The following is a 14,863-nucleotide window of genomic DNA, read 5'->3' on the forward strand; positions in this document are numbered from 1 at the left end:
GACTATTCCACAAGGAACTCTAAACTTATTATGTACAGTTACGGTGCGTGATCATTAAAATTTTAAATGTCAGGTGGATCATTAATTGGACAAGCCCAACTTACTGATAATTCTTTCCTCCCCCTGGTTGAGTGCTACATTTTCAAATGCACCATGCCACCATGGACAGCATATAAAAACATTTATGCGTGTAATTCTGTGTGCATGCATGTGTATATGTGTGAGGATGCATAGGGAAGCATACTGCTTGAAGGCAAACTATCTCCCAAACCCCAAACAATCTTAGAACAAGAGACACACAGAGACAAAGCCAAGCTGTTTAGTACGGCTTGTCTCACAGAGATAGCACTGCTGCGGAGCTGTTTCTTTCCTGGATAGACTTTTCACCAAACACATAAACCACACAGACAGGCCTGGGTCAAGTTTAGGTCACTCCTCAAAGAGGGTAGATTAGACCAAGCCTCAGGTGCATTCGGGCAAGTAATATGTAGCTGTCAAGGTTTATGTACTATTCTCATAGGAGCTCGGTGTTTGAGTTACTGAGTATTTCTTTTTTAAAACAAGAGAAATGGAAGTAGATACAATGGCAATATAAACTAAGTGAGAAAACCAGAAAATTATAAAGTTTAAAAAATTGAAAAGGTGGTATTTGACAAATGTAACAAAATAATCAGTATCTAAACAAGGATACATTTTAAATAAGAACCGAAGTTGTCAACACAAAAATACTGTTTACACACACGTGGGTTATATGTGAATAGGATAAAACAGCATTCTGGTGGTTTGAATAAGAATGGCCTCATAAGCTCATATATTTGAATGCTTCATCACCAGGGAATGAAATTGTTTGATATGATTAGAAGAATTGGGAGATGTGGCCTTGTTGGAAAAAGTGTGGTCACTGGGGGGTGGGCTTTGAGGTTTCAAAAGTTTCAAAAGGTTTCAGAAAGAGACCCAGTGTCTCTCTCTTCCTGCTGTCTGTGAATCTGGATGCAAAATTCTCAATTACTGTAGCACCATGTCTGCCTGCCATAATACTAATGAACTAAACCTCAGTAAACAAACCCAGTGAAATGTTTTCTTTCATAAGAATTGACTTGGTTATGCTGTCTCTTCACAGCAATAGGGCAATGACTGAGACAAACATGACACGCCTCAGGTGTCTGTGAAAATAAAGTAATATGCCTATTCTATTTCCGTTCTTCTGCTGTGATAGATGATTCTGGCCAAAAGCAGCTTAGATTGAAAAAAAGAGTGTCTTTCATCTCACATTTTCAGTCCCTGTCCCTCATGGAGGCAAGATGAAGTAGGAGCTCAAGGCAGGGAAGACATGAAGCAAAAACCATGGAGGAACTATGCTTGCTGGCTCATCCATTAGCTTTCTTATACAGCCCAGGACCACCTGGCTAGGGATGGTGCTGCCCACTGTGGACTGTTCCTCCTATACCAGTTAATAAAGACAAGCTCCACAGCCATGGCCACAGTCCATCACGGCTTCCCTCTCAGACGACTCTAGGCTGTGTCGAGTTGACCACTAAAGCTAAGTAGAACAACACAGCAAAGCTAGCTGTTTAAGGTTATGAAACAAAGTGACTCTAGATCTTCGCATATCAAGCATAAATGAAGCCCTCTGTTAGTAAACTCAAAATACAAAAATACCTTGACTGTTTACATTTCTAATGCTGTTAGAATGTAAAGATAATAACATATGTGACTAAGTTATTTAGTATTCTGTACTGAAGACACAATCCTGAAATCTTTTCTATCAAAGAAAACCCATTACAACAGCCATTCAGGTGCCCACTCACATCTACACTCCACATAAAATTTGCTTGCACTGAGATGCTAAGAGTCACTTTCTCTAGCTTCCTTGCTGCTAATGGCCACTCACGTAACCAATCCTTCCAATTTTACAAAAAGAGAGAGAGAGAGAGAGAGAGAGAGAGAGAGAGAGAGTCTTCTACATTGTTCCTGGAATTGTGTGTGTGTGTGTGTGTGTGTGTGTGTGTGTGTGTGTGCGCGCGCGCACGCGTGCGCATTCAGTAATAAGACAACAGCAAACACAAACATGAAAATCCAGAATCCTGCGAAGTAGAAAAATGTAAAAGGAAAGACCATGGGACATCTCTGAAAAAGTCTCATTGTCCTTCATATTCATTTGTGTGATGTGTTTACCCTAGTCTAGGCAAACCTTACGAAGGTATCGTCTCTACTGGGGACCCTCTCATAGGACTTCATCACTGCAGTCAGTAGTTGCCTGTAGCTCTTTGTGTAGCCGTGGGACACAAACTTTTTTCCCTTCCCTGCCAAGGCAAGAGAAACCTCCTTTCATATGGGCGGCCAGGATAGACCAAGTAACTCCCTAACCAGGTAGACTACAGCTGTTGCTCTTGGTGGCTTGCAGGGGTTGAGGGTAAGCCCCCATTGATAAGGACACAGTACACTTAGGGCACAGAACTCGGATTACTTGAGCTGGATCTAACCTGACAACTACCTTCTTCTAGTCTACCTTCCATAGTACCGGGAAATAGTAAGCAATTTGCCAAGGGAGGAAAGCAACCAATAGTCCTACCAGGCTTCAATTCCTTGGTCACAACAATGACCAGCATAGCAAGCTATTCATAAAAGTGCATTAGTGCCTGCATGTGATGGTGGAAACCAACAGCCATCTAACTGTACATCAGGCCTTCTCCGCAGGAGGGAAGCCATGCCTCATACTGGAAACCAAGCCAACTTCCCAAGGTTCGTGAGGTCCTCTGCCTTAGAACAGAATCTGCGATCACCACTTTGATAAATCAGCATGATTCCTTTGTACATCCTAAATCTTACTCTTATATCCACATATAAGCATAGCTACCACCCCTCAACAAACAAGTTTCTCTGTAGAGCAAATGGTGACCATCATAGAAAACTACAGCTAGACACAATGATGAGATCAGCTTATCGTAGTGAGCCCAGCCCCGCTGGACACAGCTACATCACAACTCCTCTATCTATAACTTAGGGAGCGTCACAACAAGAAGGAGCAGAAAGACTGCAAGAGCCAGAATACCAGGAAGTCTGTTGTGAAATAGTCTCATCATCGAAACATTTTTATTAGCAATATTCCATAAGAATGCTCTTTGTGCTGTTTGGATAGAGCAGGATACTGGGATTCCATTAGCAGGTACTCCGTCTGCTCTGTGCCTTGCACAGTGTTCCTTGTGAAGGGACTGAGTCACATTTATTTTGTCTGAAGGTTTGTTTACCAGTTTTTCTGTTGTTAAACTGTACAGTCACTGTTTAGTCTTTGATGCACTTTGAACTTTACAGTAGAATGTGGCTGTATACCACCTGTGATTCCCTACTGAGTCTATTCTAACTATAAATATAAAATGTTGAGTTTGAATATTCAAAGATACTTTAAAATTATTTTACATGTACGTCTGCATGATAACATATGCATTATTAAATTTATTTGAAAATGTGCGAAGTGAGTAATCAGATAAAATCACCTAGTTGAGAGATTTTTATCTCTCAACTTTATCTTGTCTGTTGTTTAATGATTTATTTATTTTTAAAATTTTGTGTGTATTGGTGCTTTATCTGCATGTGTGTTTATATGAAGGTGTTGAGTCCTCTGGAGCTGTTACAGACAATCGTGAGCTGCTGTGTGGATGCTGGGAATTGACCCTCGGTCCTTTGAAAAAGCAACCAGTGCTCTTAACCAATAAATCATCTCTCCAGCACCTGCTGTCATTACTTTTCAAATCTATTGGAACTACCCTTGACAACTACAGCTACATATTAAAAATATTCCTCAGCCCTGGACAGATGGTTCAGTCAGTGAAGTGGCTCTGGGGCAATCAAGACGACCTAAGTTCAAATCCTGCGTGTCACTGGACACATATCTAACTCTAGTCCTGGGATGGTGGGATCAGCAGGTCATCAGAGCTTGAAGGCCAGCGAGTCTAACAAGTCAGTGATCTCTAGGAAGAGACTCTGACTCAGAGAAAAGCAGAGAGTGAAAACGAAGATATCTGAAGTCAACCTTGTTTTCCACATGCATGCACACACATACACATACATGTAACAGACCAGTACACATACACAACACACAAGTACATGCACATATAACATCCAAGCACATGCATAGCACATATACAAGCCTATAACCCACATGTACACACCTATATAACATACATGTACACACATAACACATGTGCATGCATGCATATAACATATATGTTCACATGTGCACACATATAGCACATGTATACACACACATTTCTTAACTACTAGTAGCTTGAAAGATATTTGGTTTACTTTACTCCACACAAATGTCACACAATGCTTACTGGGTGATATAATATTGCTAATAAATAATTCTGTTATGATTTATTAGCACTTCGGTTTTTCAACCTATGTATTAGGCAGACTTGACTTCCATATGGAATAAAGCTTATTCAATTTTGTGTTCTTTCCATCTATTAAAATGCTTTACTCTGCAAAACTCCAAAAGACATTTTCAGTGAAGAGATAGTCCTGTTTCTTCTAAAAGACCCTTAGGATAATAGACCTAAGAGCCAAATGTACTAACAATTCTGTAAATAAATTTCATTATGTGGGGCTTGTACACAAAAGCTTTGTACAGATAAATCGACAGCATCTGAAGATAGGGATCTATGATCACACAGTGCTCTCCCTTCAACAGGCCAGTGGAACCCCAAAAATCCAAAGTAAGAACTGAGCAAACCTAGATTTTCCAGGGTCTAAATGAGTCTTTCTCACATGTCAATGTATGTATTTTAAAAAGCTACTAGAGGTGTCTAATGATTAAGATTAAGTGAATATTTATCCTGAACCCTCAGGTAATTCCATTGTGTATACCAGGCTTGAGGTGCCAGAGCCAGCACTTACCCCAGACAGTCTAGCTTCCACAATAACCACTTGAACTCTCAAGTTCATTTGGTGCCTACCATCCTCTCCTTACCAACACTTATCTTTTCTCCTTGTCCAAAGTCTAGTATTATAAGAAAACAGATTTTTCAAACTGTAACTCAATCCCTATTCTCCATAACTAATCCATTCCATATATGTGCAAACTTTAAAAAGAAAACAACAGCTTTTGTTCTCAATAAATTATTTATATAAGGTGAAGAATATTCAAACTCACATCCTAATATTTATGATGCATTAAATAATGGACAGTTCTTCCCCCTCTGAATTAACAGAACTGATGCTAGAGATTTTTAAATGAATAATAGTAAATGGAGTGTGTAAACACACATCATATAAAGAAAGTGCTTAATAATAATTTTGCACCTAATAATGAAAATTTGCCATACATGATTAAAGTTATAACTTAGTGTTCTACCCACAAGCATTCTCTTTTCTCTCTGTCCATGACCAAATCCTACCCCTGTTCAATTCTGAAGGTTATAAATTTTAGGAGCGCCCAGGGAAGAAATACTGAATTGTGTAAACCAATCACACCAACTTCACCCCAGTTGCCAGTGGCAGTAGCTAACAGATTGCAGTAAACTCAAGATCAGCCTAGGTTATGGGTTGAATTTGAGACCAGCGTGAGTTATAAAAATGAGCCAAAAATAAGAATAATCCCTAATAATTTTAATTCAAAAAAACCTATTAATAGGAGAGAGTTTCTGAAAACGGAAAAAAAGCCACCTATGAAAAACCCACTGCTAATAAATTATTAAGCCGTGAAAGGTCAAATGCTTTACCCCGTCAGTGTCTGCTCTCACCACATCTGTTCAACACTATACAAAGGTTCTATGGACACATAATGTCAAGGAAATAGAAATGTCCATATTAAAAAACAAGAAGTAGATTCTATCTATTTGTAGAAGGCATAGTGATCAATATAGAAAATCTGAATGAATCCATTGAAAATCTATCTGATACTAGTAAATGAATTCAGCAAAGCCAAAGAGTATAAAAATCTAAGGTGTATCCATACACCAGAAGTCTGCAATCACAAATGAAGTACAAGAAAATTATTCCCTTTATAATTGATCAGAAATATTTAGACATACATTTAGCATAAAAGTAAAAAATTGCAACGACTTTGCTGCTGGAAAATGATGAAAATATTTTAAAATTAGGTAGGTATTACAGTTATACAATTGTGTGAATGTACTGAAAATATACTTCATAATCTACGCACACAGAAACACACACATACACCACACACACTCAAAGCAGCTTTCCCATGACCTCTATTTCAGGTTTTGCCTTCAGGTTCCTGTCTTGAGTTCCTGACTTCATTTTGTGATGGACGTTAAAATGTAATAGGAAATAAGCCCTTTCCTCCCCAAGTCTCTTTTGGTCATGATGTTTATCACAGTGATAGACACCTAGCTAGGACAGGCTGCAAAGTCCTATCCTGTGACATGAAGTAACAGATGCAATCGTGGTCTCTCAGCACCTGCAGCTGCCTGCGACAGGAACAAGATGGGGCCTATCAGCAGTCAACACAAGGTCCTGCCCCTTCCCATTGTTACAGGCTGCTAATAGATTCTGGGGAGATGGAAAGATACTGTCTTTAGTCCACAGACACTGATGAGTCAGCCCGTCAGGCTCCAAGGAATAACTCCATAACATAGATGGCCATGCTTAAACTCAGCAAGCCACAAATATAATATATATATATGTATATATATATATATATACATATATATATATAAAATATTGGTGTGAAAAAAGGAATTGTAGTGGTGGGAATAAAAGAGTTGGGAAGGACTCAAAAATGATAAAGGCAGCAGATGACCCAAACAAACTCAGTGGTCGGTTTGTATATTTTTTTATTTCATATTTCTTTGTTCAGGAATTTTTTTCCTTACTGATATTTTACTTTTATGTTTTGGTTTCTGATTTTATGTTTTTATGCTTTTGTTTTGGTGGGGGGCTGTGTGGAGGAAGTGACTGTGGATGTGTTTCTTGTGCCTCTATATTTTTATTTATTTTTTTTATTCTGGTTTGTTTTCATTTGCCTGTTTCCTAAAGAGGGAAAGAGAGATGAGGTGGAGAGAATATGAGAGCATTTGAAGAAGAGAAAACAGTGACCAGGTATATTGTAAAAAACACCTCATTTTCAATTTAAAAAAAAAGAGGAAAAATTGAAAAAGCACAAGTTTATGTGATGGAAGAGCTGGTTTTATAATTTTTATCAATCACATGGCTATGTGGTGCTGGTGCTCCCCACAAACAAACTATCATGTATACCAGACAAATAAAGAAATCATTTTCTCTTTGCAGAAAAAGTATTCACAATGCTACAGAACAGCAAACTGTAGCAAACTGCATCAGGGAAGTTCCTAAGCCTTAATGTTCAACTGAGAAAATGCTAGGCAATTAACTTATCAAGTAATAGAATTTCATGACAGCTAAGGACCCAAGAATCCTTGCATCCCATAAAATCATGAGAGTTGGGGGGCCAATATCCTATGTTCAGAGGTAAAGCTGGTGACTTGTCTCTTGTCTTTCCTTTTCCCAGAATTCTCCTAGTCTGGGTACCCTACTCATAACTTCCCTTTCTGGCAACTGGCCAATCAGAATTTTATTAAGCCAATATGAGTGACAAATCTTTACAGTGTACAAAGAACATTTTCCCACAGAATCTCCCCCTTTTTCTCTTTTCAAAAAAAGAACCCTGAATCTAATTTTCTTTGTTTAGCTTTTTCAAAACCATTATCCAACTTGTAACCAATGCTAAATAAAGACAAACATCCATCATCCATTTTTGGGGGGGAATGTGGGCATAGTTTTCTAGACATCTTCCTACTGAGACAAGCCCTGCACTTTCCCATTACACAGATACTAGACAACAAATGATACAGCTACCTCTCCTAGGACTTGATAACTAACCCAAACTTTTCTTTTCAAGATCCCCTAAAGATACCATCACTCCCAGACAGCAGGAAGTAAATTTAAGAATACGATATCCACATTCCCAAGAGGTGGGGTGGGTGGTTTTGGTCATCCAATGGATTATGGATATTTGTCATTGTTTAGGGGGGTTGTTTACATGTTATTATTGGTAATTGTCAGGAAAGAAAGATAAACAAAGGAAATTAGAATCAAGGTTCTTGTTTTGAAAAAAAGGGAGCATACGAAAGAATATAAAGGTAGATTATTGAGTCTATCCTGAAAAGAAAAAGGAAGGATATAAAAATAGGATTAAAAGATAGATTGCTGAACTACTTTTAAACAAAAGGAAAAAACTACTAGTCAAAGTATCTTACATTGATATAAATCTATGTATATTAATACTAATTTGAGATGAATTTTTTAGAACATACTCTACATACATTTCTAATTTTGTTCAAGTTATTATACCTATACAACTCATTTAAGAGTGTAACACAAATTTCTAGTCCTTGAAAGTTATTATTACTAACTATTTAGGACATAAAGAAATGCAAGTTAGTAGTTAGTCATTACAATCAAACTTATAAAATATTATGTTTCAAGGTCAAACAGATATATTTTAGATAGACATATCATATTCAAACACTCCAGAGATCTACAGAATATGACGTTTTAAGATGTTATAATAACATAAATTCTTATCTTTTTATGACAATGAGACATATCTGTTCATGGTAATACCAATCTATTTCAGAGAAGATGATAGGCACCAAGGTAACGCCATATGGAGTTTACTTTCTGTATAACAAAAGTAAGTCACTGGGCAAGAAAGTGCCCTTGCCTTGACTGCTGACATTATGCTGTCCTAATTGGACAAGCAGAACACAAATTGAACAAACAAGATACAAAAGAAGGGACTGCCAAACTTTGCCAAGACAAGTTATGATAAGCCCTACAGAATATCCTGCATCACAGATAAGTCCATTAGATATGCTATGCCTGTATGCCAAAGATGGATGCCCCAAAGTTGCAGAGGAACTTTGGGTGACTGTTAGACAGTCAGCTTTTTCTGTCATTTCTCACACTTTTTGGAAGTCACTTGCTTACACTTCCTGCTTACTCAAGTAATGTTACTTCCTTCTTGGGTCTCTGATAGACTTTATACCTATGGTTTCCTTTCTTACCAAATTCAGAAAAAGAATTCACTACAGAGGTGTAAAGTGAATAAGGTTGAGAGACATTAAAAGATAGTTTTTGTAATATAAGTTAGAATAGAGAGTGAATTAGATACAACCTTTTGGACTCACCAAGATAGGATAGATGTGGAGTATATCTTCTGAAATTTGTCAATTGCTAATGGACTAGATATTTTTATGTATTTATTGACTGTACATATTGTATATAGTTATTTATTTATTGTATATTCTTTTTATTAGTTATAACCTTTTTATTTTAGACTAAAAAGGGGAATTGGGTGATATTTTGTTTGTTCTCTGCAAGTAAAGCTTGCCTAAAGATCAGAGGCAGAGCTATCCATTAGCTAACAATAGAGGTCTGGAGGTCTGGACAGACAGACAGGAAGTGACATGATTGGGCAGAGAGAGGAAGCAATAAGGCAGGGTGGAGAGAGTCTTAGAGGTAAGATCTCTAGTGACTGACTGCTCTGTTTCTCTGATCTTTCAGCTTCTGCCCCTTAACATCTGACTCCAGGTTTTTATTGCTAATATGTACCAATTAGAACTCATGCAATAAAAGGCAATCATGGTGTCAAGAAAAACTTATTCATTGCCTCTACATCACATGTAAATATACCAAGAGCACCTTCTAGAACCCAATTTGTTAGGGACTGCTACCACCTACCCTCTACTATTATTCATTTAAAGACTAAAACAGTGGTCTTTAGTCATCTGTACACACATCTCTTCAATCCATAGCATTGCCTGTTGGCTGGTACAATAACCTTCAGAAATCCTTAGAGGGTTTACCCAATGGCAAACAGCTATGGAATGGCATCAATACTAATAAAACTATTGTTTCCTTCAAAAGTATCTATGTTTGAGAAAGTTAGCAAAAAAATAATCAAAATTTTTGAAATTTGAGGTTATTATACTTTTCTTTTATATTACATCCATACCAGATGGAAACAAATGTGTGTACCAGGATTTATAGAAATGTAAAGAAAACATCTATAGGCAACTTGCTTGGCAAAGGTGAGTTCACAGAGCTGTCTTAGGGAATTGGCAGTGCGGCAGAAGGAAAGAAGTGCACACATATGTCAAGAAGGTGCCCAATAGTCTGCTGATGACACCATTGCAGGGGAAAGACAACTTTTGGGGTGCATTTGCCTGAAAACTGAACAGTACATGGTAGGTGATAGGAGAAGTATTGTGCCTCATCCAAGGACTCAACCAAATACTGGAGCAACATAAAATTTCCTAGAAAAATGAAAGCATCTAAAATGTAAGAAAATATTAACAATGAACAAATTAACTTGATGAATTATCAAATGTCTAGGAAAAATAGACTGCATAAGAGGGGGTAAATGACCAATTTTAAAGAGGTCTCAGCTTAGGGTGGTTAAGGGTCATCCTGTGTGAGGAAAAGTCCCGTCTTGGAGACACAGAGTCTGGACTCACTACCAAGGAGGTCAGACATACCAGGTTCTACAAGACAAGGTAAGAATCAAAGCCTATGATTTACAGAATGCCTTCTTCATGGTAGATTTCAATAACACTTATTGAGCTGCTATTTGAGAAGATGAGTAAATAGTGGTGTGACCACTATCAATATCAATATCAATATTGCTAACACTGGGGAAACAGAATTGTGCACTAAAGAATAAAGACCTGTTTAATACTGATACCTATAACAGAAATGATTTTGAAAAATGAGAAAAGGTGAAGTATATTGACTTAGAAGTTATAGAACACAATTTGTTAATTAAAACAATGATTTTAAACAGAAGGGAATGTGAGGAGGATTATGGAAGAACTGGGGAACTAAAGCAATAATTAGAATATATTGTGTGAAAATTATCTGTTTTCAATAAAATAAAAGTAGAAAAAACATATCAGCCAGATTTTAAGAGGAAAATCTTAAAATCTGCCAGGGAAATCTCACTATCACAAATTACATTAAACATAGTTCATGCTGCACCGGGAAATTATGGTTTTGAGTAAAGATATTCTCTAGACTCAGTCATAGAGGAAAGTGTCATCCAACCACAGCCTAAAACGAGGAGCTGCAACCCGTGAGGTCCAATCAGCCTGAAAGGTTTTCTCAAATTAGATCCCTCTTTTAAAAGTAGTATCACTGTTTCTGATTGTCTCAAGAATCATGGCACTAAGATAAATTTTAGATTTGGCACTCAAGGCAGGTATGGAGTCAGGGATGAGTAATAAACCACAGTCAGAGGTACCATGAACAAAAGGGAGCAGGTGTTGAGTGTGTGGGAGCAGCCTGACCCCAGTATTGGGGGACTGAGGCAGGAAGGTGGCTAATATCTGGCCAACTGAAACCCTGTAGCAAAATATTGCAGTCACAGTAATTGAGGGTGATAATGATGATGGTGATGATGATGATGGTGATAATGGTGATGATGATGATGGTGATGATGATTATGGTGATGATGATTATGGTGATGATGATGATGATGATGGTAGTGATGATGATGGTGATGACGACAATAACGATGATGATGATAGAATAATTAAAGAGAAGTGTCTTGATATAAAAAGAACAGGAGAGAAAGAGAGAAAAGGAGGGCACTTACGGAAACAGAGAAGAAAATCCTTAGTGAGGAGCAGAGCGAAGAGGAAAGAGCAGTGCAGGCACATCCCACAGTCTCCCCAGCCATCTTAACTGCACAGTTACATCATGGAAACCAGAAACCCACTGAGCTTGTCTTACATATCATATGTCGCACAATTATTGATTTTTTTTGAAAAATCTATTTTATAAAATACTGACCCTAGGAAGTCTTGCTGACTTAAAAGCTATTTTTCACATTTAGATGTAAGCATTTTTGAAAAGTTGTTATTATGCATAGAAGACAAGGACATTGAGGAAGTATTATTCACTAAAATGAAAGTATGTTACTTACAATTAGCAGAGATCTTAGAAGAAAAATATTTCAAAAGACTTAGAATGTTTGTTCCCTCTAATTCGAGCTGCTCTTTCGACTTGTCCATGAGCAAAACCTCCTGTGGACTTTTGCAGTCACAAAACCCAATTAAAGCTGTTTTCCTCAGATAGGAGGTAGCTGCGTACAAACACACTTCCGAAAGAATTGTTGTGTATGTGAAGATAATGTCGGATGCCCAGGAAAGATCATACACCTTACTGTTCTCTTCCTGAAACAGAAAAATCAAAAATGCACTTTAGAAAATCGAAGTACATCCTGTCACACTTAGACACTGTATGTGTCGTAGGGTTGTAACAAAAAGAAGTATTCAAATGTTACACATTTGTGATAAAATAAATTAAAATTTCTAAAATATACTCATTAAGACTTACTTTGGGATGGGTATGCTTTATTTTAAAAAGGTTCAGAAATTTAAGTAACAGGTATATATGTTAAGCAAAAAGTATTCGGTTTCTTTTGTAATCAACAGAAGATAAATTAATTCATTGGGGTGAGTCTGTTTCATTCAGGGATGTGCTGCCCAAGTGGTAGTCCAGCAGATAGCCTTATACCAATCCACATACCAGCAGCATTAAGTGTTCTCAGAGGACTGGGAAAAAAACTCTATGAAGCTGGGAGGAAAAGGAGGAGAAAGCGGCATGGAAGTGGGAGATGGATTTAATCAAGACAGACTATTTACATGCATGAAGTTCTCAAATAATAAATTAAAAGAAATATTACTCTCCACATTATATCGGAAAATAGTGTTTTCTGGTGTATTTAACTTCAATATTCAAACATATAAAAAAACATTACAACTTTCAGGACAGAATTTAAGAATTAAGAATTAAGCTGTTCATAGGAACAGCTCATAGGAAAGTTCATAGGAAAAGAAAGGAGACAACTAGAGGAGAGGTAGCTCCAGGCATAAATGCCTGCGCTATGAACCTGAGGACCTGAGTTCACATGCCTAGAACTCACAGAAAACACCCAAAGGTGACAATACAGGCCTCGAATCTTAGCATTGTGATAGGGAAACAGAGTATCTCAGGGGCTCGCTGACCAGTCACCTTGCCCGTTCTGTGAACTCCAGGTTCAATGAGAGACTGTCTCAAAAATATAAGATAAAGCGTGTTACACACACACTAGACATTGGCCTCTGGTCTACAGACACACATACACAAGCACAGACAGCCGCAAACACCACACACGGGGTGCGGAGGGCAGAAAGAGAAAGAGATCAGAGTATTTCACCAATTGATTTAAAAGAAACAATGAAATGCAGTTAAAATTTCATTTCTAAGAATGCCAGTTCCAGACGCAAAAATCCTATTGTTGATGATACTACATACTTTGGTTACAGATAAGGGAAAGCAAGAGGGAATGAACCTAGAAGCTTCCTCCACGATGGCTAGAGTTCCTAGTTCCAGTGTCCTATGCCGACTGCTGGGAGACAGCAGTAGACCTGAGAGCTACAATATTAATGTGCCAGGCAACACTAGCCCACTGGTGCAATAGCCGCGTGACTTTTTGTGAGTAATCAGCCCCTTGGTTATGTCACCTGAGGTCTAGTCCACAGAACCAGATCCCTGATACTGTAAATATGGTCAAAGGTCTATGGCTGTGGTGATCACATGCTTTAAGTGGGAATATACTAGTGATTTTTACTAAATGGACACAAAGTCAAAGGGCTTTCTAAATTTTCATGTTTAAACCTGTAGACTAGTACTATGCTGTTCTTAACATTGGACAGTGTGGTGGTTCGAATCAGAATGGCACCTACAGGCTCATATAGCTGAATGCTTAGCCATCAGGGAATGGCACTATTTGGAAGGATTAGGAGGTGTGGCCTTGTCAGTGTAGGTGTGACCTTATTGGAGGAAGTATGTCTCTGGGGGGTGGGCTGTGAGGCTTCAGAAGTTCAAACCTGGCACACCGGCTCTCACTTCCTGCTTTCAGCAAATCTGGATGTAGAAGTCTCAGCTACTTCTCCAGCACCATGTCTGCCTGCATATAGCCATGCTCCCCACCAGATGACAATGGACTAAACCTCTAAACTGTAAGCCAGCCCCAATTAAATGATTTCCTTTTTAAGAGTTGCCACGGTCATGGTGTTCTTCACAGAAAACAGAATACTGAGTAAGGCAGACTGAGAGGTTTGTCTTAACTCTGGACAGCACCTGGTCCAATGGTAAGACTGAGAGTTGAGTGCTGAGCCCTAAACAGGATGTGTATCCATGTTTCCCTCTTGAAGGCCCAGAAAACATTGTAGAAAAAAGGTGGAAAGAAAGCAAGAGCCAGAGGATGGACAAACTGCTGTGAAAACACTGTTCTGGGAAAGACATGGCTGCTGCAATCACAAAAGCACAGAAGTTATGGGTGCCTGCCTCGTGCCCACATGATCCTGAGCCCACATTCTGTCATTGCTGGTGGAGGGACTCTTGAGGCCCACCACCCACCAGAGAATCTATTAGCAACTAGTGATTTTCTTTTGTTGCAGAGCCTCTGGAAAGTGACTCCAATCTAGTGAATAATCCCCTACTCGCCCTCTTCCAAGCAACTCTAACTAAACTCAGTGTCAAAAAGAAGACATGACTACACCTCAATGTTTGTGCCACTGTTGCATGAGAAGCTCTTGCAGGCAGCTTATCTTGGTAGATCACAAGGTTTGTAGCTTTGTTGGTGGTCATCTTTCTCCTCTGGTAGCATGCAGAGCACCATCCAGTTATTTGAACACTAGTCATTGGGGGTCAAGGCCCTAGTTAGGCATCAGCTTGGCTTCTCCACATTCAATAAGATATCTAAGTGTTGTTTTCAGCAACAGGGCCTTATTCAGTTTGTTGGAGAGCAACCAATAGCCATGACAACAGC

At 38.4% G+C, this 14,863-nt stretch overlaps 1 protein-coding gene across 2 annotated transcripts in view; it reads right to left on the minus strand.

Annotated features, from left to right (window-relative positions):
* Tmem232 (transmembrane protein 232) overlaps positions 1-14,863 on the minus strand; it is a 277,122-nt gene that overhangs the window by 180,777 nt on the left and 81,482 nt on the right. For both annotated transcript variants that reach the window (XM_085695856.2, XM_048442107.3), the window contains exon 10: positions 11,972-12,221. In XM_085695856.2, coding sequence (XP_085551982.2) covers positions 11,972-12,221 — 250 coding nt within the window. The remainder of the gene's footprint in view (positions 1-11,971; positions 12,222-14,863) is intronic.

The sequence above is a fragment of the Myodes glareolus genome, chromosome 1 (genome assembly GCF_982192425.1).
Source record: "Myodes glareolus chromosome 1, mMyoGla1.1, whole genome shotgun sequence".
In the NCBI taxonomy this organism is placed as follows: domain Eukaryota; kingdom Metazoa; phylum Chordata; class Mammalia; order Rodentia; family Cricetidae; genus Myodes; species Myodes glareolus.